This window comes from Macaca fascicularis, chromosome 3 (assembly GCF_037993035.2).
Source record: "Macaca fascicularis isolate 582-1 chromosome 3, T2T-MFA8v1.1".
NCBI classification, from domain to species: domain Eukaryota; kingdom Metazoa; phylum Chordata; class Mammalia; order Primates; family Cercopithecidae; genus Macaca; species Macaca fascicularis.
The window spans coordinates 48,979,880-49,005,956 of NC_088377.1; the positions used below are offsets into that span (position 1 = coordinate 48,979,880).

The 26,077-nt window shown below is 43.7% G+C and overlaps 1 protein-coding gene across 43 annotated transcripts in view; it reads right to left on the minus strand.

Annotated features, from left to right (window-relative positions):
* Nucleotides 1-240: 240 nt before the first annotated feature.
* Nucleotides 241-26,077, minus strand: part of ZCWPW1 (zinc finger CW-type and PWWP domain containing 1) — a 28,647-nt gene continuing 2,810 nt past the window's right edge. For 4 of the 43 annotated variants that reach the window (XM_045389524.3, XM_015447147.4, XM_045389526.3 and 1 more), the window contains 17 exons: nt 25,291-25,397; nt 20,842-20,898; nt 19,854-20,107; nt 19,327-19,405; nt 17,338-17,455; nt 16,873-17,024; nt 16,544-16,666; nt 10,038-10,154; nt 9,181-9,304; nt 7,869-7,944; nt 7,366-7,470; nt 5,674-5,754; nt 4,513-4,579; nt 3,714-3,823; nt 1,882-1,942; nt 1,256-1,390; nt 241-703 (listed from right to left, as the gene is read on the minus strand). In XM_045389524.3, the coding sequence (XP_045245459.1) occupies nt 381-703; nt 1,256-1,390; nt 1,882-1,942; nt 3,714-3,823; nt 4,513-4,579; nt 5,674-5,754; nt 7,366-7,470; nt 7,869-7,944; nt 9,181-9,304; nt 10,038-10,154; nt 16,544-16,666; nt 16,873-17,024; nt 17,338-17,455; nt 19,327-19,405; nt 19,854-20,107; nt 20,842-20,869 (1,953 nt within the window). In that variant the 5' untranslated portion in view covers nt 20,870-20,898; nt 25,291-25,397 and the 3' untranslated portion in view covers nt 241-380. Of the gene's footprint in view, nt 704-1,255; nt 1,391-1,881; nt 1,943-3,713; nt 3,824-4,512; nt 4,580-5,673; nt 5,755-7,365; nt 7,471-7,868; nt 7,945-9,180; nt 9,305-10,037; nt 10,155-16,543; nt 16,667-16,872; nt 17,025-17,337; nt 17,456-19,326; nt 19,406-19,853; nt 20,108-20,841; nt 20,899-25,290; nt 25,398-26,077 lie in introns of those variants that run through there. The other 39 variants (XM_074034541.1, XM_065541706.2, XM_074034539.1 and 36 more) reach the window with 24 other exon arrangements.

Genomic DNA, 26,077 nt, shown 5'->3' on the forward strand with positions numbered 1-26,077 from the left:
GAGCAGAACCAGGATGGTGAACATGCTTTTTCCCAGGCCACGGAGGTAGCTAGTGAGGAGCTGAGCCCGGATCTGAATCCAGATCTGCCCTTCTTGATGTCCTCTCAGGACTCAGGTCTCACTGCCTTCCCCAGATGCCTGCACTGTGCAGGCTCCCGCCAGAAGCAGTGACGTACCACGGTGACACCAAGGAGGGCGAGCAGCCAACAGGGGGCAGTTAGAGACCAGCCAAGCCAGTCAACCCGCAACCTGCTTTATTAACAAAGAAACAGCACAACACACACTTGAACCTGGTAGCCAATGAACAGCCCCAGCACTTAGCCACTTCTCCCTCCTGCGCCCCAGAGAAGAGAGAAAAGAAGGGAGCGCAGGAGCACCAGCTACTTCCCAAACAGCGCCAGGGGGATGTCCTCGCCATCACTGTCACTGTGCTGCAGCTCCCCGCTCTGCCCCAGCTCTCTCCCAACATCTTCCATGAGTTGCTCCAGGTCCAGATCACTGGAGGCTTCGTCCTCAAGGGGAACACGTCCAGCCTCCTGGGTCAGGGGTTCCCGGGGTCTTGGCTCTTCTTTTGCAGCTGAGGGGCAGGCCCCTTTACATGCTGATAGGCCCAGGTCCTTTGGCACTGTTCTAACTTCTTCTCCCTCTGAAAAGCTGGCTGCCAAGGCCTTGCTCTGGGGAGCTTTAAATTTTTTCTTAGGGCCTAAATGAGAAGGCGACAAAGCCGAGAGTCCTATTAGGTCAGCCTGTCCTTACCGTTTATAAGTCAAACTCCTAAATCTCTATTTCCAAAAAATCTCTGGAAAAGATGACCTTTCTCAATACAAAGAATATGGACTTTGGGATCAGAAAGAGAGTCAAGCCATCTGCCCTATGCTAGTCACCAGCCTTGAGCAATTTTTAAATCCTTTGAGCCTCAGTTTTCTGATATCTAAAATGGGAATATCCAGTGAGAGAGCTATTGAAAAAAATTTAAAGGAGCAGGCATGGAAGTATCTCTTTAGCCAGACCTTGGCAATACTGAGTAAGTGTTACTTCTCTTCTACCACTCTCCTGCCCCTGGGCTAAATCAAATCAGGAATCATTCTGTTTCTATAGTGTGTGCTGGGTGCAGTCTGACATGCTCTTTCATTCTAATTTTCATTCATTCTGTAAAGTAATGAAAAGCTGTAAAATGGTTAAGAAATGATTCAGGGAGGGGAGATCCCGACAGGCACCTCATTCCCCTTAGTTTTTCCGAGGTCTTGAGCCTTACCTGGCTGGTCAGAATCTGAATTCCCTTGGCCTTCTTTCCTTCCCATTCTGAGTGCAGGAGGAGCTGTGGATTTCCTGCCCAGAGATCTCTTCATTATCTTCCTCTGCAGTGTCCTGCCTTGGCCATCTGCTGTGCCTGCACCACCCCCAAGTCCCAGTCATGAGGGAAATATGCTTATTTATCTCTAAATGACAACTCAGCAAGGGCAGATGGACGCTGCACATTGAGTCTCTGCCCTGCCCCATATCTTCTGCTCAGTCTCAATCTAGTGAGTTCTCCTGGTGGCCTCTGGCTCTTTTTCAACATCTTTTTTCCCCAATTCTCTTTTTCTTTTACCCCCTGGATCTTCTTCTCTTTACAGTTCTCCTCAGAGTCTACCTTCTCCAGGAAGCCATCCTTCTTGGCTAAGAACGTAAAACCTTCTATCTTTCATCTCAGATTTTATAATTCACTACAGAGAAGCAAGGGGGCTCCAGCTCCCCACTGACACTATGGGTAAATGTTGCCTGTTTTCTCAGGTCCTGGCACGGAGACGGGCAGTGAGGTCCACCTACCTGCAGACTCCCTCTCTACCACTTCCCTGCCTTAGCTGTGGGATGTGCCCCATTTCCAGCTGGCCTGCTTACCTCTTGGCTTGGTTTTTTGGGTCTGTATTTTGACTTGCTTACAAATAGGCAAAGTTGGGTCCTGAGGATGGGAAAGAAAGTTTAAAAAAAAATGATAAATTAAGGCCCCTAGCTGTTTTTAATACAGAAGGATGCTACAGAATGACAGGTGGGCTTTGGGGAATCAAAGTAGCTTCTGTGGGCCGGGCGCGGTGGCTCAAGCCTGTAATCCCAGCACTTTGGGAGGCCGAGGCGGGTGGATCACGAGGTCAGGAGATCGAGACTATCCTGGCTAACATGGTGAAACCCCGTCTCTACTAAAAAAAAATACAAAAAACTAGCCGGGCGTGGTGGCGGGCGCCTGTAGTCTCAGCTACTTGGGAGGCTGAGGCGGGAGAATGGCGTGAACCCGGGAGGCGGAGCTTGCAGTGAGCCGAGATCACGCCACTGCACTCCAGCCTGGGAGACACAGCGAGACTCCGTCTCAAAAAAAAAATAATAATAAATAAATAAAAAATAAAAAAAAAAAAAAAGTAGCTTCTGTGAGCCTGATATTGTTTAAATTTATGGCACCACAGAGAAAAATGTGTAGTCACTTTCCCAGTCTGCTGGTATTCATCAATGCAAGGCTTTAGGCATAAAAGAAGGAAATAAAGCTAGGCCACGAGTATGATAAAAATTGCTAAATAAAAAATTAGAAGAAAAAGTGAAAATATATACTTCCTATACCTGGAAAACAGATGCTAAGAAAACAAGTGAATGAAAATCCTCCAGGTCCATGTAGGGGAGAAAGGAGTAGAAAGAAACAACTGCTATTCTCTGAATTGCTCCCCGAAAAGTCAAATAAATACAGTAAGAACTGAGATTATACTCAAGAAAGAAGTTCCTAGAGATGCGGGAAATTAGAGAAGAAAGAAAGAAGAGACCTAGAACCCCCAAATATCTGACAATTGGGGCTCCCTCAAGGCAGGGGCAGGATAGCCCCTTAGTAAATATAAGTCCATGCTAACGAGATCGTTACAGGAAGCTCCTAAAAGGAAACCCCCAAGATCCTTGTCTAAACAATTTTTCTTTTTTTTTTTTTTTTTTTTTTTTTTTGAGGCGGAGTCTTCACTCTGTCGCCCATGCTGGAGTGCAGTGGCACCATCTCGGCTCACTGCAAGCTCCGCCTCCCAGGTTCGCGCCATTCTCCTGCCTCAGCCTCCCGAGTAGCTGGGACTACAGGCGCCCGCCACCGCGCCCGGCTAATTTTTTGTATTTTAGTAGAGACGGGGTTTCACCGTGTTAGCCAGGATGGTCTCGATCTCCTGACCTCGTGATCCGCCCGCCTCGGCCTCCCAAAGTGCAGGGATTACAGGCGTGAGCCACGGCGCCCGGCCTTTTTTTTTTTTTTTTGAGAGGGAGTCTCGCTCTGTCACCCAGGCTGGAGTGCAGTGGCGTGGTCTCGGCTCACTGCAAGCTCCACCTCCCGGGTTCAAGCGATTCTCCTGCCTCAGCCTCCCGAGCAGCTGGGACTACAGGTGCCCACCACCACGCCCGGCTAATTTTTTGTATTTTCAGTAGATGGGGTTTCACCATGTTAGCCAGGATGGTCTCCATCTCCTGACCTTGTGATCCGCCTATCTTGGCCTCCCAAAGTGCTGGGATTACAGGAGTGAGCCATCGTGCCCAACCATCTAAACAATTTTTAAAGCTAATCTTGGTCAAGTGTGGTGGCTCATGCCTGTAATCCCAGCACTTTGGAAGGCTGAAGTGGGAGGACTGCTTAAGCCCAGGAGTTTGAGATCAGCCTGGGCAACCTGGCAAAACTCCATCTCTATAAAAATAAAAACTGAAATTAAAGCTAATCTTACTGTTTTCTCTACTTCCTCCTTTTCCAACTCTTCCTCCTTTTCCAACTCTTCCTCCTCCTCCTTTTTCTCCAAGCAGGATCCTGGGCTGTTCAAACCAGAGAGCTGTAAGTCTAGAACAGGAAAAGGAAAGAAAGGCTAAATCATTCATACCATAAAATAGTGAGTTAATGAAGCTGATCACAGAGAATCTGTCTTCTAACTGTGCCTTTTGTGTGCAAGTGGTATTTTCTCCATAAAATGTGATCCCAGATTATCACATTTCCACCCTTTTCAAAGTCCATCACTATTCAGTACACCCTCCCTCCCCATCCTGTTTCTTCCATTCCTCTCTCATCTGCCCATCCATCCTGGATACTGGGTCAATGACATTCACAAGAGTCTATTTTTTTTTTTTTTTTTTTTTTTGAGACAGAGTCTCACTCTGTCACCCAGGCTGGAGTGCAGTGGCCAGATCTCAGCTCACTGCAAGCTCCGCTTCCCAGGTTTACGCCATTCTCCTGCCTCAGCCTCCCAAGTAGCTGGGACTACAGGCACCCGCCACCTTGCCCGACTAGTTTTTTGCATTTTTTAGTAGAGACGGGGTTTCACCGTGTTAGCCAGGATGGTCTCGATCTCCTGACCTCGTGATCCGCCCGTCTCGGCCTCCCAAAGTGCTGGGATTACAGGCTTGAGCCACCGCGCCCGGCCAAGAGTCTCCTATTGATGACAGAGAATATAAAATAAAGAAAAACATGGGCTGCTGCCCTCATGAAAGAATCCCTCCCATCCCTCTCCAGTCCTCAGCCTCCATTTATCCTACCTTTTCTTTCCCCATTACTGTTAGATCCATTGAATCGGCTCCAGAAACCAAACAAGTTAACCCGTTCCTAAGGGAACCAAGAAACAAAAGCATCATCCACTACCTTCTCAGGGGCAGCTTTTGCCTTCTGTCTTCTGGAATTTAGTTATGATGAAATTCTGATTCATTTTCCATACCAAAATTATTATTATTATTATTATTTTTTTTTTTTTTTTTTAGATGGAGTCTCGCTCTGTCGCCCAGGCTGGAGTGCAGTAGCCGGATCTCAGCTCTCTGCAAGCTCCGCCTCCCGGGTTTACGCCATTCTCCTGCCTCAGCCTCCCGAGTAGCTGGGACTACAGGCGCCTGCCACCTCGCCCAGCTAGTTTTTTGTATTTTTTAGTAGAGACGGGGTTTCACCATGTTAGCCAGGATGGTCTCGATCTCCTGACCTCATGATCCGCCTGTCTCAGCCTCTCAAAGTGCTGGGATTACAGGCTTGACAAAATTATTATTATTATTATTATTATTATTATTATTATCATTATTGAGACAGGGTCTTGCTCTGTCACCCAGGCTGGAGTGCAGTGGTACAATCTTTACTTACTGCAACCTCGCCATCCCAGGCTCAAATGATCCTCCTGCCTCAGCCTCCCAAGTATGTGGGACTGCAGGCATGCGCCACTATGCCTGGCTAATTTTTGTATTTTTTGTAGAGATGGGGTTTTGCTGTGTTGCAGGCTGGCCTTGAACTCCTGGACTCAATGGATACACCCGATTTGGCCTCCCAAAGTGCTAGGATTACAGGCGTGAGCCCCCCGCTCAGCCCTCATTTTCCATACCATTTCCACGTGAAATTACACATTAGGCTTATCTGACCTTTTATGGAGATTAACTAATTATAATCTCTATTTCCAGTTCGTTTCTAATTCAAAAAATTAAGGAAATTGGGAGGTGAAATTTTCACTGTTTTTTACTCTCCATCCCACCCCCACCAACTGAATTTGAGCATAAAAACTGACTCCACAGAAAAGAGAGGTTAGAGCACTTATATCTGAAACTTGAAGTGAAATATGGAGGTAGGATGGCCCCTGGCACAAACCATCTTTGTCTGGACTGAGAAAGAATCCCACTTGTCCAAGAGCAGGGAAAGGAATGGGTGTGGTCTGAACACCCTCCCACCTGAATGCTGATCTGTTCTGCTTCTTGAGCCATCATCAGGGCCACCCCCAGTTTCTGGCTGCAGTCATTTCTGCGCTTTTTCTGAAATGGAAGAAGATTAGAGCCAATGATAAATATCGACTTAAAGATTAATGGCCAGGTGCAATGGTTCACACCTGTAATCCCAGCACTTTGGGAGGCTGAGTTGGGTAGATCACGAGGTCAGGATTTCAAGACCAGCCTAGCCAAGATGGTGAAACCCCATCTCTACTAAAAATACAAAACTTAGCTGGGCATGGTGGAGGTTGCCTACAATCCCAGCTCCTCAGGAGGCTGAGGCAGAGAACTGCTTGAACCCGGGGGGCAGAGGTTGCAGTGAGCTGAGATCATGCCACTGCACTCCAGCTTGGGAGACAGAGCAAGACTCCATCTCAAAAAGCAAAAAAAAAAAAAAAAAAAAAAAAAATTAGAGTCACTAATAAATATTAGCAAAGTGACCCCAGCATACTGCTACCCATCTGACATTCTCTTCAACTACAACATTTATTTCCAGTTCCTAGTATTGATACGATACTCCTTAATATTTTGGGATCAGACATAACACCCCCCTTCCGTCTAATAAACATCTCACCAATTCCTAACTATATATATGTATATATTTGGAGGCAGAGTCACTTTGTCACCCAGGCTGGAGTGCAGTGGTGCGATCTCAGCTCACTGCATCCTCCACCTCCCTGGTTCAAGCAATTCTTGTGCCTCAGCCTCCTGCTGGGACTACAGGCACACAGCACCATGCCCAGCAAATTTTTTGTATTTTAGTAGAGACAGGGTTTCACCATGTTGCCCGGGTGGTCTCAAACTCCTGAGCTCAGGCGATCTGCCCACCTCGGCCTCCCAAAGTGCTGGGATTACAGGTGTGGGCCACCACACCTGGCCCTAGCAATATTTTCAACCAACATTTTGGTGTCCTCTCCAAAGTGAATCCCATGGAAATTTGAAGAGAGGATTATAGGAGCCCAGGTGATTTCACTTTGAAGCTTCTGACAAGTTTCTTTAGATTCAGCTGTTTGATTTAATACTCATTGCTTGATTTTCTAAAGCCCCTGGGCCACTAAGTCTCTGCTCATTTGCAAGGCTGGTCAAACCCAAAGTGACTACAGGGAGGAAATGTTATTGTGCTAATCCAGTGGTTCTCAACCGGGTAGACTGTGCCCTCCAGAATGCACCTGGCAATGGCTGGAGATAATTTTTTGGTTGTCACAACCACAGGCAGGGGGCAGAGGGTGGAGGTGGGAGCTGCTGCTGGTTAGATGCCGCTGGAGCCTAGGGATGCTGCTAAACATCCCATGATACAAGGACAACCCTCTACAACCAAACATTATCTCCCCCAAAATGCCAATAGTGCTGAGACTGAGAAATCCTGAGTTAATTTGTGCCTTCATTTCTGCCACACCTGCTTTGGCTAAACTGTAGAAAAACCTCACCTTCAGAATGGCCCCCCCATCTGCAGGCAGGGAAGGGGACTGAAAAAAATAATTGCCCTGCTGCAGTCCTAGGAGCAAGAAGAGTCCTTCATGAATTACCTCACCCTTGGCACACCTGGTCAGACACAGAACTTTCTCCCGACATGGCTTAGCCTGGGAGAAAATCAGGTTTAATAAAAGGAAGATTTCATTTCCTCTGTATCACAACAGAACCCCAAGATGTGCTCACCATGCCTGATAGCTCCAGGGACAGCTCCTGGAAGTTCTTTAGCATGTTGACTGGGATCCATGCACGAGAAACTGTTTCTCCAAAAAATGTCACGTGGTACTTAGACTGAAATAAAAGATGGTCCTGTTATGGACTCCTGTCCTGCTCCCTGCTTTTCTCCTCTAGCCAGAAGGAGGTGCTGGGCCTCACATGCCCCCTTGAAGCCTGACTCATCTACCCTATCCTCGTTCCGATTGTTCTTCCACTCTAACCTCAGGAATCCTAGCCAAAGCATATTTATCAAAACCACTAATGCCCTGACAGTGGATAAATATTTAATTAGATACAAGTTTGTTTCTATTATATGTGTGAGCACTTATCTCTGTGTTTGTCCTCCTAGTTAAGTATCTGTTTTCACTTGTGTCTCCTAGTTATGTCCATGTCTCTTATCTGTACATCTGTGAGGATGGATTTGTTCATTACTTTGGCCTGAGCTCCTTCTTACCCTGAACCAGGAAACTCACCGGCAGGGAATCAAGATGGGAAGTAAAAAGAAAATATTCTCCTAAGTCAGGATCAGATTCTATCATGCCTGGCCACCTGGAGAAGATAGTTGGGTGCAGGGGACAGAAGAGAAGGGGTTAGATGAACAGAACACAACCTCATCAATGTACATGCACAGAAAAGAGCAGTATGATTTTTTTTTCTGAGACAAGGTTTCACTCTGTCACCCAGGCTGGAGTGCAGTGTTACAACCATGGCTCACTGCAGCTTCAATCTCCCAGGCACAAGTGATCCTCCCACCTCAGCCTCCTGAGTAGCTGGGACTACAGGCAAATGCCACCACACCCAGCTGTTTATTTTATTTTTTGCAGAGATGGGGTCTCACTATATAGCCAGGACTGATCTCAAACTCCTGGGCTCAAGCAATCCTCCCACCTCAACCTCCCAAAGTGCTGGAATTACAAGTGCGAGTCACTGCGCTCAGTCAGCAGTACACTTTGAAAAAAAAGGATCTAAAAAATAGATTCCTCTGCCATCAGCCCCCTCTAGTGGTCACTACTCAATGACTCAGATGAGGAAGTGACTTCCATCAATGCACACAGGAGTTCAGAATACACCTAGTGAAGGTCTTATCCTTCTGAGCCATCCCATAATCCTAAAAACAAAATCTTCGACTAGGGACATCTCCAAAGAAGAAACTATTCCACTTTTCCTTGTTCCCTTTACTTTGTATCTCTCAATCTCAATATTTTTATTTATTTTTGAGATGAGGACTCACTGTCACCCAGGCTGGAGTGCAGTGGTGCAATCTTGGCTCACTACAACCTCTGCCTCCCGGGTTCAAGTGATTCTTCTGTCTCAGTGTCCTGAGTAGCTGGGACTACAGGCATGCGCCACCACATCTGGTTAATTTTTCTATTTTTTAGTAGGGACGGGATTTCACCATGTTGGCCAGGCTGGTCTCAAACTTGTGTGCTCAGGTGATCTGCCCGCCTTGGCCTCCCAAAGTGCTGGGATTACAGGCGTGAGCCACTGCGCCTGGCCAATCTCAATATTTTTAAATGCCTCAGATCCACCCTCTTCTTTCTACCAGCTGGGGTAGCACTATCAGACCCTTTTTTCCAGGGAGCTATCACCTCCATGCTGAAACCTCCAGAAAACATGCTCTTTCAAAGCCTTCAGGCATGGTACTTTATCTTTTCTCTCACCCCCTGCTCTTTCTAAGGCCAGAACCATTTCAATTACAGATGTTTTCCATTTGCTTCCATCCCTGCTTGAATCTACCTCTCTCAAGTTTGTGAAGGATGCTCTGACTGTGTCATAGTGCCCTACCAGGGGTAACCGTATTGCTTGGCCCAGATGATGGATCCTGGGATGTAGGAGGCATAGGCCACATCACTTTCAAGCCCTGTCCAGGTCTCCTCAGGAATATCACAGCGATTATACTGCACATCTGCTGAAAGAGAGAAGGAATGAAGGGACAGGAAGAGACTCATAAAGAGAAAGAGGTGAATGAGGGTTGGGGAGAGGACAAGAAGGAAATTGGTATATGCAGCAGGTGGGACCAAAAGGGCACCTGGGAGATCAGCATGGAGGAAGAACAATAAAGACCCATGGAGGAAATGCAGCTGGAACCAGGGGAAGTAGGAATGCTGCCTCCTCATACTCTAGAAAGAGATTCCACACTCCTGCTTGCACCCCCGCATGTCTGATTGTGCTCCTGTCTATGGAGCATCATAAGAATAATTTCTCTGAGACTCTGTTTTCTCATCTGTAAAATAATTGGGCTGGACTAGATCATCATCATCTCTTCCAACTAGTTTCAAACATCCTAGAATTCTAAGCGCAGCAGATCTCTCTCATCTGTTTTCCCTCATATATCCTATATCCCTCCCTATCCACAAACCCAATACCAATATTCTAATCAGGATTGACAGGGGCAGACCAGTGCTCATACATTTAGATTCCAGGCCCCTCCCCACAAGATCACTTTGCAGAGCATCTTCATCCAGCCTTTTCTGCCCAGATTCATCTCCATATGAAAGGCAGATCCTTCCTCTCTCCCAAGCACTACAAGGACCCATTGAGTGCTAACTATATTTACGTAGTATTTAATCTAAAGGATAAGTGCAGAGAAAGAAAGGGAGGAACAATAAAACGTGAATAAAAACATTTCCAGTCTTTTCTACCTGTGTTCTGATCACAGGACCAATTATCTGGGAGAACTGAGGGGTCAATGTTCCCACACAGCCGCCTCCATTTCCCACAGTTTGGGAAGGAACACTGGACCCAGACCAGACATTGACCTGTGAGAGGAAAAACATGAAATAAGAGACTTAAAAATATGCACTTCCTTCTTTAATCCAACTAAAGTCAGGATAACCCTCCCAACTCCCAGAATCACATAGTCAGAGAGACATGAGAGATCAACCAGCTGGATCCCTGACTTGTAAGTGGGAAACCAAGGCTCAAAGAGATAAATGGCTTGCTGAGGATCAGCTAACTTGGGATAGAGCTGAACTTAGAACTCAAGCCTCATGCCTTGATCTTTTTCCTGTACTAGTCTACCATGTCTCCCTGCCCCAAGGCTGAAAGGAATGTTTCTTGTATTGACAGTTCTCAAATTAAAAGGCTGCCTGACATCTTTCCAGATAGTGCCTTGTTCTCTGCTGGCATGACACTACTGAAAAGATCTTTTGAAGGGCTAACCTGCATCTCTTTTGTGCACAACATCCAGAGTTCTTATCCAAATCTCAACTGATTTACCTGTCACCAAATCACCAAGTTGCAAACTTTAGGACCAACAGCGTCGGAGTTCACTCTTCTCCAAAAGACACAGGTCTAAGCCTATCACTTCTCCATCAACTATTAACTTTGGGCCCTGCTCAAATACCAAGTCTTCCTTGTATCCATTACCTTCCAGACCCCCACCTCTCCTAAGCTGACCCATGTCTCTCAGCCTCTCCCTTCTCCCACCGAAACTCTTCCATTGTGGTCTTGAAAACTCCACTGACTTGAGCAACAAAAGTCCACATATCCTCAACCTCCAATCTGAACTTCTATCTCCTTTTTGAAGCCTGGAGACCCACTAATGACACTGCCCCACCTAAACCACCCCCACCTGCAGCCCTGTAAATGGAGTCAGTTCCTCTCACACTCCCCATGTCTCTTGGGACAGAAAGTCAGGCTGGCATTATCATTACCCCACTGCTACTACTCCCCAACTCTTATAAAAACCCTTCCTCCCTTGAGGTCTATGCCATGGGACTATCCTCACCTCTCATATCCCTTGTAGCTTCTCTCCACCTCCTGCCTTCATTCCAAATGACCTCTATATCCACAGGAACTCCTCATACAGCACCCCATTCTTTCAGTGCCTTGACTTTTTTCTTCATGTCACCTCTGTAACCCACTCCCACTCCTGTATGCCCCACCCAGTCATCTGCAGGAACTGCACACCATCTGAGCCACTTATCCAAACATCCTCTCTATAAAAATGCCCCGTCTTCCACCTCACTTGCTCAAAGACTCCTATAGCAACTCTCATTTTACCTAGCTCTCCAACCCACTGCCCACTACCATCCTCTCCATCTGGAAGCAATTTCCATTCTTCACTCTGTTCCACTCTGGTTTGATTACTTGACACTTACTTGGATTCTCTTGTAGACACCTTCAGCCCCCTTTCCCACTGTCCTTCTTCCTACCCAGATGACAAAACACCAACCGGAATGAACCCTCTCTCCACCTTTTCTGAGTCTACACTCAAGCAATTGAGTTGACAGAGAAAAATCACATAACAGACACATAGGTATCGCTAAATATTCACTATTTAACATTATCAACCAACATATTTCTCTAGTAAGTTCACTGTCTCCCACTGCCAAATTTTACCTTAAATACCTGATTGTAAGGGATGGCTCCGAATCCCATCCCTCCAGAATCATCCCTCAGAAAAGAAGGTGACTTGTATTTGGGTCCTTTCAAAATATCACAATATAAGAGATCACTTGCACAATTACTTTTTTTTTTTTTTGAAACACAGTCTCGCTCTGTTGCCCAGGCTGAAGTGCAGTGGCACAATCTCTGGTCACTGCAGCCTCCACTTCCCAAGTTCAAGCAATCCTCCTACTTCAGCCTCCCAAGTAGCTGGGACTACAGGCACGCACCACTACACCCAGAAAATTTTTTGTATTTATTGGTAGAGGCAGGGTTTTGCCATGTTGCCCAGGTTGGTCTTGAACTCCTGGGCTCAAGCGATCCACCCTCCTCAGCCTGCCAAAATGCTGGGATTACAGGGGTGAGCCACTGTGCCTGGCCTTAATTACCTTATCTTAAAGAACAAAGTACTGGTTGGGACTAAAATGTTAGTCTGAAATGACAGTTGCCAATAGTAGTTTTGGATGTTTACAGAGGTGACCTAGCAAGACTAGAAAAATAGAGTAGGAGGAGAGGCCAGGAGTCAAATAAATTAATACAGATCAATAATACAAATTGTTAGCTGTGAAAGCAATGAGTACTTACAAGAAAATGAGTAGGAAAAAATCGCTATAATGATATGGAACTGGAAATTTATGGCTTGGAATGATATTTTTGACAAGAACATTGTACTTTTTAAAAAAGTTTCAAGTAACCTAAAGAAGATAATGTGCTCTGGAAAACTGTGTTTGATGCCCAGATGTGGCTCTATGATAATGAAGACTGATGTCACAGACACATGTTAAGAGGATTTCACTTGACCACTCATTCCTGAAACACTAGTTTCCTGGGTTCTGTGATGTCTCATTCTCCTGTCCCCCTCCCCTCAATTTTACTGGCAACTTCCCCCGCAGTCTTCTTTGCTGGGTTCTCCTTGTTCTTCAATCTCTAAATGTCAGGGGTCCCAAAGCCCAATCATGGGCCTTCTCTCCCCATGATACACTTTCTCCTGAGGCAAACTCACCCATTCCCACGGCTTTGAAATCCATTTTCATACCTGACAGAACACAGCTGTCTACTTACAGCCTCTGTTCTGAGTTCCAGATTCCTAAGCCACCTTGCTCTTTGATACCTCTATTTGGATGTCTCACAAGGATCTCAAACCTAAATGTACCCAAACCTGAATGCTTAATTTTATCCCACAAACTTTTTCTTCCTCCACTCTTTCCCATCTCCCTTCACGTAACTGTTCAAGCCAGAAACCAATCATCCTTGACATACTCTCTCCTGCTTCAACCTTCCAGTATCCAATTCATTACCAACTTGTAACAATTTTACCTCCAAAACATACCTTAAGACCATCCACTTTTCTCTTTCTCTACTTTCATCATCCTAATCCATTTTATTTTTTATTTTTATCTTATTTTTTAATATATTTTTTTGAGACAGGGTCTTGCTCTGTTACCCAGGCTGGAGTGACGTGGTATGAACATAGCTCACTGCAACCTCAAATTCCTGGGCTCAAGTGATCTTCCTGCCTCTGCCTCCCAAAGTGCTGGGATTACAGATGTAAACCACTATACTCAGCCATCATCCTAATCGAAGCCTAATACCTAATCCTCGTACTAACATCTTAACTGGTCTATTCCTGTCTTCTCCCCATACTCCATCTTCAATTAATCACCAAAGGATCCTTTTAAAACATTAAAGATGTCACTTCCCTGGTTAAAACCCACCAGTGGCTTCCCCCTGCACTTAGGATAAAATGTTCACTCTGTACATGGTCTTTGACCTAGCCACTGCCTCCCTCTTTCCAGTCATCCAGAGCCACTTTCCCAACTTGCCTCCCCTTGCTCTCTAAGCTCCGCAATCACACTGGCTTTCTTTTAGTATCTGGAACATGCCACACTTCACCCTACCTAAAACTCTTTCTTCACTTGGATAACTTCTACTCTGGCTTCAGGTTTTAGCTGAAATACTGTTTCCTTAGAAATGTACTCCCTGACCAGCCCAATCTTACTTCCTCTCATGATACACTGCTCTTTTCCTTCCCTGTACTTAAGTACTTAACGCAAATTGTATTCATTAAATAATCTTTCCTACTTCAGGAGCACTCACTTCTCCTTGGCAACTGTAAGAAACAGGAAGAATGGTTTATTTATAGCAGGAGGCTGATAAATCCACTACAATCACAATTCAACTCACAAGCACCACCTACAGGGTGAACCCCCATCTGCCAGCCTAAGATCTAGTCCATGCAGTAATTCTTTTTTTTCCATTTCTTTTTTAATATAAATTCACTTTTTTTTTTCTTTTTTATAGAGACAGGGGTCTCACTATGTTACCCAGGCTAGTCTTGAATCCTGGACTCAAGCAAGCCTCCTGCCTCATCCTCCCAAAGTGCTAAGATTACAGGCGTGAGCCACTGTGCCAGGCCCCTTGCAGTAATTCTGAGAAGTACAGGAGACAGAGCAACACAAATCTAATGACACCAATTTATTTGAACTAACCAGAGATCAGGTCAGTGGGGTCTGCAGTATCCCTAAAGTTCTCAACAAGCACATCTGAGTTTATATAGACACATAAAACCAAAAGAAAAAACCTTTTAGCTTCCTTTTTGACTCTATCTAGAAACTCCCTTCAGGTAGTCTGAACTCCAGGCCACCTGGTTGTTCAAATTAGACTTATACCTCAGTGCCTTATGTTACTATGTCATTATAACAAGAGGAATGGTTTATTAACCTGAACTACCTTTTTTGGTGCCTGCATAGTCTTGGAGTTTTCTTCCAAGTATGTCCAAATTATATTATGCTTCCACAACCAAAACCACATATATGTACACATACAGATTAGACACTAGGTAACTTTTTATTCCACTGTTTCTTAAACTTGGAACTTGTTCTGTCTTTTTGCATTATGTTTTGAAGTTTTGTTTTTGTTTGGTACAAGTGTGTTTAGACTGTCGTCTATTTATTTAGTTTTTTAGAAATAGGGTCTTGCTCTATCACCAAGGCTGGAGTGCAGTGGCACGATCATCGCTTACTGCAGCCTCCAATTCCTGGGATCAAGAGATCCTCCAACCTCAGCCTCTTGAAAGCTAGGACTACAGGCACTACCACCACACCCAGCTAATTTTTTTTTCTTGTAGAGATGAGGGTCTCGCTGTGTTGCCCAAGCTGGTCTCAAACTCCTGGTCTCAAGTGATCCTCCTGCCTTAGTATTTTTGAATTTTTGGACACACTAGTATATTGTATGATCTATTTTATTTCTTGTCATAAAATTTACCATTATCAGGCCGGGCATGGTGGCTTACACCTGTAATCCCAACACTTTGGGAGGCCGAAGCAGGCAGATCACAAGGTCAAGAGATTGAGACTATCCTGGCCAACATGGTGAAACCCCATCTCTACTAAAAATACAAAAATTAGCTGGGCGTGGTGGCACGTGCCTGTAGTCCCAGCTACTCGAGAGGTTGAGGCAGGAGAATCACTTGAACTCAGGGGGTGGAGGTTGAAGTGAGCGGAGATCGTGCCACCGCACTCCAGCCTGGTGACAGAGCAAGACTCCATCTCAAAACGAAACAAAACAAAAAACCCCTCCCTCAACTCTGTACCATTCCTTTTTTTGTTGTTTTTGTTTTTGTTTTTGAGACAGAGTCTCACTTTGTTGCCCAGGCTGGGGTACAGTGGCACGATCTTGGCCCGCTGCAAGCTCCGTCTCCCAGGTTCAAACGATTCTCCTGCCTCAGCCTCCAAGTAGCTGAGACTACAGGCACATGCCACTACACACGGCTAATTTTTGTACTTTTAGTAGAGATGGCATTTCACCACATTGGTCAGGCTGGTCTTGAACTCCTAACCTTGTGATCCACCCACCTCGGCATCCCACAGAGCTGGGATTACAAGCATGAGCCGCCACGCCCAGCCTCCATTCCTTTTTATCTACCATTTTCTCCCTCTTACTTTCCATATCTAAACTAATTGAAAAAGTGTTTACTCTTCAACCGGCTATAAGCTGCCATTCAAACTTACCAACCCTTTCGGTAGCTGTAACCAAATCCCTAACGGCCTCCTAATTGTGATATGCTTGAGCTTATGTTTATCCTCTTTGACTTCTTTTTTTTTTTGTTTTGAGACGGAGTCTTGCTCTGTCACCCAGGCTGGAGTGCAGTGGCCGGATCTCAGCTCACTGCAAGCTCCGCCTCCCGGGTTTACGCCATTCTCCTGCCTCAGCCTCCCGAGTAGCTGGGACTACAGGCGCCCGCCACCTCGCCCGGCTATTTTTTTGTATTTTTTTTAGTAGAGACGGGGTTTCACCGTGTTAGCCGGGATCGTCTCTCGATCTCCTGACCTCGTGATCCGCCCGTCTCGGCCTCCCAAAGTGCTGGGATTACAGGCTTGAGCCACCGCGCCCGGCCCTCTTTGACTTCTTTACAATGGCATTTGACATGGTTGAGCACCCCTCTTTCTTTAAATTCTCTCCTCCCCTGGCATCTATAATACCACTCCTGATTTTTCTATTACCTTTCTTACCACATCTTCATTTTCCTCCTGGGAAACATCTAAAATGCTTTGTACATAGTAGGCACCCAGTAACTATGGATTATGTGAATAAATGACTGAATGAATGAAATCATTCTCTCAGCAGCATATTCCGCAACAAGCAGCTGTGAGAGATTAACTATATTCTTTGCAGAGTTTCCTCTAACATCCTAACCCTGCCTCTCTGCTCTATCTCAAATTTTCAGGCCAAACAGGTTTGCCAAACCAACTGAACTCACCAAAACCACTTATCTCTCCTTTTTGCAGGTCCGTGATCTGAGAATGATCCTGAACTGTCTCCTTTAGTTGGTCTTCCTGTCTGTGCTCATGTCCACTTTGAGTTTTCTCCACCTTCTCATCTTCTGGGAAGAAAAAAGAAAACATGGGGTGGGGAGATGAAGAAGACAATCTTTGTAGATAGTAAAGGTCAGTGAAAGAAGGAAGAAGAATCACAGCCTAATAGTCTCAAGTCTTGGGCTGAAAATTCTCAGCCTGCCCATGGTCCCATTCCCTAATTTCTAGAGCAAGTACTTGAGCCAGGTTTCAAAGTATATCTGACTGTACTTACGAGCTTCCTTCTTTCTTTTGCTTAAGGTGAGTCTATTGGATTTCTTCTTAGAGGGTACAGGATCTGGCTGGCCTAGCTTAGACGTTCTTATCTCAGGGGCAGCTTCACCTTCCCAAGACACTGAAATCTCTTGAGTATGTGGTACCTCCTCTCTGAAAATGAGGTTTTATTTTAATGAAAGGTAAACATAGAACAATTGCAGAACCTTCTTTTGAAAAAACCCAAGAGTAAAAGGAAGACAGATGAATCCTAAGCTTTCTAAGGCCTCCTGAGGTCATTTCATCCATCTACTTGCCTGTTTTTCCCAACTCAAACAGGTATCTTTCCTGAGCTGAGAGAAATCTATAGAAATATGATAAATGACCAGATAGACAGACAAACGGACAGATAGATAGACTTACTGACCATGATTTACCAATGTGTAGTCCATTCTGTGTTCAACTTGCCCCACCAAAATAAACTTACCCATTAGCATTATCAGTATCAGTAGCAGAAGCAGTAATTCCTGGCTCCTTGGCTGATTGGTTGGATACTATGGGCTGGGCACAGGAAGTCTCTGCAAAATCAAGGCCAGATCCCATCCCTCCCAAAACAAAATACTATAAGCAGAGAAGCAAAAAAACAAAAAAGCCACTCTATTATTCCCTAACATTTTCTCTAAAGTGTCTTCTCCCTGTCATCTGAAAGAGCCTACCTTTGGCCTCTTGTCATATCATAGAACTTTAAATATTTAAATTTTCAGGAAAAACTGCAAATATGTATCTTTCTGCAAGCCTTTCCAGATTGATTTGCCTTATTCCAGGATGGCCAGGTAATGATAATTTTGTGTACATAAAAAAATTATAGGCCAAGCACAGTGCCTCACGCCTGTAATCCTAGCACTTTGGGAGGCAGAGGTGGGTGGAATGCCAAAGCTCAGGAGTTCAAGACAAGCCTGGGCAACATGGTAAAACCCTGTCTCTACTAAAATTCAAAAAATTTGTCAGGCATGGTGGCATGCACCTGTAGTCCCAGCTTCTCGGGAGGCTGAGGCAGGAGAATTTCTTGAACCTGGGAGGCGGAAGTTGCAGTGAGTCAAGATTACACCACTGCACTCCAGCCTGGGCAACAGAGCAAGACTCTGTCTAAAAAAAAAAAAATATATATATATATATATATATATACTGCATTTTATATCATTTGTGGCTCAAACTCCTAGGAATAGAAGTATACCTAAGAATGGCTGAAATGTCAGACTGTTCTCTTTAGCCTCACAAATTTATGGAGAAGCCTTCATAGAGGTTTTTTTTTTTTTTTTTTTTTTTTTTGAGACAGAGTCTTGCTCTGTCGCCCAGGCTGAAGTGGCGCAATCTCAGCTCACTGCAACTTCCACTGGGACTAGAGGCACATGCCACCACGCCTGGCTAATTTTTATATTTTTAGTAGAGATGGGGTTTCACCATGTTGGGCAGGCTGGTCTCGAACTCCTGATCTAAGTGATCCATCCGCCTTGGCCTCCCAAAGTGCTGGGATTACAGGCATAAGCCACCACACCTGGCCTCCCTCACCGTGTTCTTTATTCTAAAAACTAAATCCCTAACCACATGCAAAATCGGTATTAGAAACTGAAATTTGCAAAGATATGTACCCTAAGTTTTTCAAATCTAGGGAAAACAATTTTATCTTTTCTAAGTAGTTTGTAATTACATAGAAATACATTTTAACTGCATTTTAAAAATTTAGGGCCAAGCACTGTAGCTCACATCTACAATCCCAGCACTTTGGGAGGCTGAAATGGGAGAATTGCTTGCAGCCATGAGTTCAAGACCAGCCTGGGCAACATAGCAACACCTCATCTCTACAAAAAATAAAAATTAAAACAACAGGCTGGGTGCAGTAGCTTACACATGTAATCCCAGCACTGAGAGGCTAAGGCAGGCAGATCACTTGAGGTCAGGAGTTCGAGACCAGCCTGGTCAGCCTGGTGAAACCTTGCCTCTACTAAAAACACAAAAATTAGCCAGGCATGGTGGTGGGTGCCTGTAATCCCAGCTACTTGGGAGGCTGAGGCAGGAGAATCACTTGAACCTGGGAGGCAGAGGCTGCAGTGAGCCGAGATCACATCACTGCCCTCCAGCCCGGGTGACAGAACAAGATTCCATCTCAAAAAAAAATAATAATAAGTAAATAAGTAACAACAAAAATCCCATGGCTTGAAAATTTAGGTAAGACTATATATAAATTCTGAAGTAAATGTAATCTACTTTTTCTAAAAATACGTACCCTTTAAGGTAGTTTAGTTATAGTCCTGTTGATAAGTGATGAAGTATTTTTAAAATATATTGAAGTCTTATCTAATATTACCTTATTTAGAAGATGGGAGAGGAAGAGAGAAGCTGTCAGACTTAACTGTCCCTCTCAGGTAATAGTCACTCTGCCTAACTGAAACCCTTTTTCTCTTACTACATGCCATACCCAAGCACTCCTGAAGGGACTTCTGCAGCACAATCTGGACAATCTCCTCAAATTCTGCAGGGGTAAGACTTGATTTTTCCTGCAGAGACAAGGGTAGGGGAGGAAAACCACTTATTTTTCCATAGTTTTTCCCCCTGAACAGTCAGGGAAGCCTCCTTTAGATGGATGAGGCAGTAAGTTTACAAGATGGAAGGTATGCAGTCAGCATACCTAAGGAGGCCATGAACTCTATCCCAGATCTCCTGGGAATAAAGGAGTCAAAAGAAAGACAAAAGGGTATAATGTCTCTGTCCACTTCTACCCCCACCTCTAACCCACCTCATCCTATTATTTCCTGCTCAATTCTTCCATCAAAACATTTTTGACCTCTTTGAGAAAAAAAAAGAAAAATGGAAGCTCCCAAAAAGGAATACAAACCTGAAACTCTAGGGTGAATTTCCCCAACATGAAAAGACTGTCTGTCTAGCCTTAGCCAGGGGCAAGGTATGAGGAGATATCCTACCAGAGCCCACCAATATGACTGGTACCTTTTCTTTCTTCTCTGCTTGCTTGTTGTTTTGTGCCTTTCTTTTTTTCTCCTGGCCCCTGCTTGGACCATTCTTTGTGGTTGCTTTTTCCTCTTCCTTCTTTAAACTGGCCTTTGGCAGGCTTATGCTGGCCTCTGTCTCTGGGGAACTGATCCCCAGGGTCTCCTCCTTGGGGGAGTTAGGACTACAAGGTAACAGGCTGTAAGATTTTTGTGCAGGTGGGGCAAAGATTCTCTTTGGTCCCTTTCCACATTCTGAAAGAAATGTGATCACGTGGAATTTATGAAACATACAGTCTAACAGAGATTGCCAAACATTGCCCTTTGGCCGTAACAGAATGATATGGAGAGAGCTTTTAACAAATTCAGATTCCTGGGTCTCTCACTCCCCAGCCCTGAGATGCTGACGAGGTAGTTTGACGTGAGAGGCCTAGCAATGTTTAATTTTACAAGGCTAGTTGATTCTGATACACTGCCAGGTTTGGGAACCACTAAGTCAAAGGTGATAAATATAAACATGCAGGAAGCTGAATTATCCAAACGTGAAACTGTATAATTTGCTCATTTTTACTTTAGATAAAATGTTATGGAAAATTAGAGCAATTTTTTAAAAACTAGTCAAAATCTATAAATTATTCACAGCTCTTATGCCACCTCCTCAATAAAAATTATAATGATCCTCCCAGGTATATCTTTCTTCTGAGCTTCCTTAATACTCTGCACAAAACTGGTGGCATTTACCACATTCAACTTTATAATAGGTATTTAAATGTCTTTTCTCTCCCCAAGTTCATATGTTCCTCGAGCAGGACTGTTTTTAAGTCACATTTATTTCACTCAAAGCATCTTGTTTTGTTTGACCAGAGCAGTAATTTGACCAGAGTGGGCACAGAATATAGGGACCTGAACCAGCCTTTGGTGGAAAGGATGTCCAAAAGGAGAAAAATGAGAGAGATGTACAAAGTGAACCTCCCTCACTCTTGACTCACCTTCTTTATTCTGCAATGTTGTCATCATTCAGCTTAGAAACTACACTTTGTGTGCCTCTGTTAGAAAAAAGAAATTAACTGCTATGACTCTGATTAAACAAGATTTTAAACCTTCTGTCTTCCTGGGTTCAGGAACTCTTTGTTTCAGACCTCTGAACTATGTTTCTGCATTCTTGACCTCCTCTGTGGTGCCAATTACATGCCTCTGTGGTGCCAGTTACACGCCAGGGAATAATGAGAGTTACTGTTTTAAAGATTGGCAACAATCAGGGCTGGGTATGGTGGCTCACACCTGTAATCCTGGCACTTTAGGAGGCCGTGGCAGGCAGATCAGTTCAGCCTGGGAGTTCAAGACCAGCCTGGACAACACGGCAAAACCCTGTTTCCACAAAAAATAAAACAAATCAGCCAGTGTAGTGGCATGGGCTTGTAGTCCCAGCTACTCTGGAGGCTGAGGTGGGAGGATCACTTCAGCCCAGGAGGCGGAGACTGCATTGAGCCAAAATTGTGCCCCTGCACCCCAGCCTGGGTGACAGAGTGAGACCCTGACTCAAAAATTTAAATAACAAATAAATATTAGCAGCAATCCTTAGTGTATTATGTGCCTAGAACCATGTCCAACATAAGGCAGGCAGCAGAAATGGTAGTAGTACCAGAAGTACAGGTAGTAGTAGAGCAGTGATGATAGGGTATGAATAAGAAAAGAGAGTTTTCTTCAGAGGGATAGCCTCATTTCATAAGCCTCTCCTAAACACTTAAGACCACACACATAATTTGGTAATTCTCTGACCTCAGAGGTCTCTGTGCATAGAGAAGCCCCACTTTTAACATCATTATAATGTTTATTTTCCCTTTCTTAGATCCTCAGTCCAATCTCAATTTTCCAATGTACTAGATTCTACCAATCTCTAATCATAGCTCAGAAGTATTTGATAACCAGCACAGGTTCCCAGATAATATCTTCTTCCTTATTCTACCTTAGCACCTAATGAGAAATTAAATTAGTGCCTTCTTTGATATTCATAGTTCATCTTCAGCAGTCTACTCACAGATGTTCCCCACGACACGACATCAATGTGTTTGTTTTCCTTTTTCTTTCTTTTTTTTTTTTTTGAGAAGGAATTTTGCTCTTGTTGCCCAGGCTGGAGTATAATGGCATGACCTCGGCTCACCGCAAGCTCTGCCTCCCAGGTTCAAGCAATTCTCCTGCCTCAGCCTCCCCAGTAGCTGGGATTACAGGTATACGCCACCATCCCCGACTAATTTTGTATTTTTAGTAGAGGCGGGGTTTCTCCATATTGGTCAAACTAGTTTTGAACTCCCCACCTCAGGTGATCTGCCCACCTCAGCCTCCCAAAGTGCTGGGATTACAGGTGTGAGCCACTCCACACGGCCTGACATCAATGTGTTTCTTGATTACTACTGACACTGTAACTAATGGTAATGGCTAACACTTACTGAGCACTGACTATATTCTTTACCTTTTATGTAGCATTCCATTTAATTCTCACAACAGATCTATGAGATGGGTAACATTTACACTTGGGGGAAATTCAGGCTTACAGGGATTTAAATATACTAAGTCACTGATAAGTAGTAAAATCAGGATTAGAACCTGTCTGATTTCAAAGTTTGGGCTAATAACTGCTATGTGACATCCTAACAGTCTAATTCAGTGCTTCACCACCATTTTGCCATCACAGCACACACAGAAAACATACATTAATAGCATATACTGAAACACATAGAAAATGACATTTCCAGGTACTTTGGGGGTAAAAGGACCAGGCTGCTCACAGCCACAGGCAACTGAAGAGTCACACCAAAGGCTGAAGAAGAAATTAGTATCTACACAGCTACAAGCTATTCGTGACCCACCAGTGTGCCAAGACTCATCTGGGGACATTCCAATATTTTTATTTTCCAATTTACTTTCCCACTACTGATATTATTTCCACACAGCTTTATTTTCATGTTTTCTTTCCAACCTTTTTTACGTTCCAACCCTTATTTTACATTCAAGGGGTACATGTGCAGGTTTGTTACATGGGTAAACTGCATGTCATGAGATCTAGTGTACAGATAATTTTGTTTCACAAGTAATGAGTATAGTACCCAATAGGTAGTTTTTCAGTCCTTACCCTCCTCCCACTCTCCACCCTCAAGTAGGCTCCATTGTCTATTGTTCCCTTCTTTGTGTCCATGTGTATGTAATGTTGAGCTCCTACTTTATAAGTGAGAATATACAGTATTTGGTTTTCTGTTCCTGTATTAATTCACTTAGGATAACGGCCTCCAACTCCATCCATGTTGCTGCAAAGGACATGATCTTGTTCTTTTATATGGCTTTGTAGTATTCTGTGTCCCACCCAGCTTTCTGAAGAAAACTGTCTTTTATTTTATTAACTTTAACCTCTTATAGCCCTTTACCCATTTTTCTTTAGACTTAGGGGATATATGTCATTCTTACTTTTATAACCATTATAAAAAGCATTCTAGCTCTGGGAAAACCTTTAGGGATAATAAAGCCCCAACTCCCCTTTCTACAGATGGAAAAAAAACATGCTAACAGAGGTTAAGTGGTTTGCCCAAAGACTCAGTGTTAATATATTGTTGAGCTTAGATGAACCCAGGACTTTTGCCTCTCAATTCTACTAATAACATATCTGTTCTACTCAGTGATCTTGTTTCTGTTGGTTTTGAGCAGTTTGAAAGTCCTACAACTGAAACTCATTGTTCTAAATCTGTGATCCCCACTATAAAGAAATCCAAAAGCAGCATAAAATGGATCATTTGGTTCACATACACTTCCCTTTAAAGGATCAGAAAATTTTAAGACCTTAAATGGCCAAACTTGTTCAAGGTGTAGGGTTCCTCTCTCTAGACCATAAGATAAACTTAAAGGGTACTGAGGTTTTGACAGTGTGGCCACAGCATGGCTGTGAATGTGAATACCCTTTAACATTTTTCTGTTCCTTTCCTCACTTCTATAAATGTGAATAATTCAGACATGCTATTCTAAAGCAACTATGTTTCCTTTATATTAAAGGGCACATTTTCTTGCTGATTCCATTTTAACTCATCATGATCAATCCCAAAACATATTTGCTCCAGAAAAAAAGGCAAGTTGGAATTTTGGGGAGAAACACTCAAGCAAATTAATCTCCTTTATTATAATCCTAAATAGAAGGTAATGACTGGATAAAATTGGCCAGGCATGGTGGCTCACACCTGTAATCCCAGCACTTTGGGAGGCTGAAGCGAGTGGATCACCTGAGGTCAGGAGTTCGACACTAGCCTGGTCAACATGGCAAAACCCCATCTCTACTAAAAATACAAAAAATTAGCCACGCGTGGTGGCAGGCGCCTGTAATCCCAGCTACTCAGGAGGCTGAGGCAGGAAAATTGCTTGCACCCAGGAGGCGGAGGTTGCAGTGAGCCAAGATCGCGCCATTGCACTCCAGCCTGGGCAACAAGAGCAAAACTCCGTCTCAAAAAAAAAAAAAGACTGGATAAAATTAGGCTGTAAAAAGAATATTAATTTGATCACAAATGACAAATATATCTTTCTCAGACTTTAAAATTCCAAAAAAGATCATAAGAAGTCTCAGTCTAAGTTACAAGGGCTATGCTAAGTGAGAAAAGCAGAGTGAAAATCAGTGTGTTTCAGATGACAATATTTAGTTTTAAAAACATATGTCTAGTATAATAGAGAAAATCATAAATTTTCTCTGGAAGAGAAAAAAAATGGATCAAAATGCCTCTGGGGAGTAGAACTGGGTAGATGACAGTGAAAGGAAGCTTTTGGTATACTCCCTCGTATATCTTTGGCATTTTAAAACACACAAATGTTACCACTTCAAAAAATATTTTAATTTTTTTTTTTTTTTTTTCCGAAAGACAAGTCTTGCTCTGTCGCCAGGCTGGAGTGCAGTGGCACGATCTTCGCTCACTTAAACCTCTACCTCCTGGGTTCAAGTGACTCTCCTGCCTCAGCCTCCTGAGTAGCTGGGATTACAGGAGTGCGCCACCACCCCCAGCTAATTTTTGTATTTTTAGTAGAGACGGGGTTTCACCATGTTGGCCAGGATGGTCTCAATCTCCTGACCTCGTGATCTGCCTGCCTTGGCCTCCCAAAATGCTGGGATTATAGGCGTGAGGCACAGTGCCCAGCCTAAATTCTTTAAGTAAAATTAAAAGAGAGTATTTTGACTAATCTAAAAATACAAAACATTTCCAGTATTTAGGTTCAAATCCTTATCTAAACCTGTAAAGATCTTCCTAGGCTAAAGTATGTTTCTGGAGCCCCAACCAACTAGATAGAATTGTGGTTCACTGTTGAGCTAGTAAGATGTAATAAATCTGTAAACAGTGATGTATAGTATAGTATCACATAATATGTATAATCTGTGCATGTGATGAACACTGCTTTCAAACAAAAGCTCTAACCTGATCAATAAAGAAGGGAAGGCCAGGAAGTCACTTTCTGATAACTCAGGTTGCCCCTCCTCCGTTTCAGGTGAATTAACTTCTTTCACAATAACAAATACTGAAAGCTGGTTCAGAGAGAGAGGAAAAAAAAATAGACAGTTAATAAATATATAAAATACCACTAACTTTCTTCTGTACAGCTACTAAATGACTAGGGGCTGTAGACTCGGGAATAAAATTTGAGGTTTTAATTTCTCTTTTCTTACCTTAGATGAAGAGGGGCAGGATGTGGGGTTGGGGGGAAGGCTTTAATAAGAGGGGCAAAGGCTTTAAATAAGAAGGTAAAGGAACCAGTACAGTTCCAGAAACCATATTCCCATCACTCAACATACGAAATGAGGGTAAAAAAGGAGGAAAAAAGAACTTAGGAATAATAAAGGAAACCAAGGGAAAGTGAATGAGGATCTCAAAACAGTTTTATTTCACTTAGAACATTAAAAATCATCACATAAATTTTGAGATGAAATCATCTAACTCAGCAGTTCCAAGTATGGTCCCAGAATCCTAGGGGGTCCTCTCCCTTTTCCAACTATCTATCTGTATTAAGCTTGATTTTCTCATGTACTTTTACAAAAACAAGATATCCCAACAGACTGAATGCAGAAACTGATGAGAACCCAGTTGTTTTCTATTAAGCCAGACATGAAAGAGATTTGCAAAAATGTAAAACACCACCATTCTTCATGCTAAATTTTCTTTTGTTTAGGAAAATGTATTTTTCATAAAAACCTGTTTAGGTTAACAT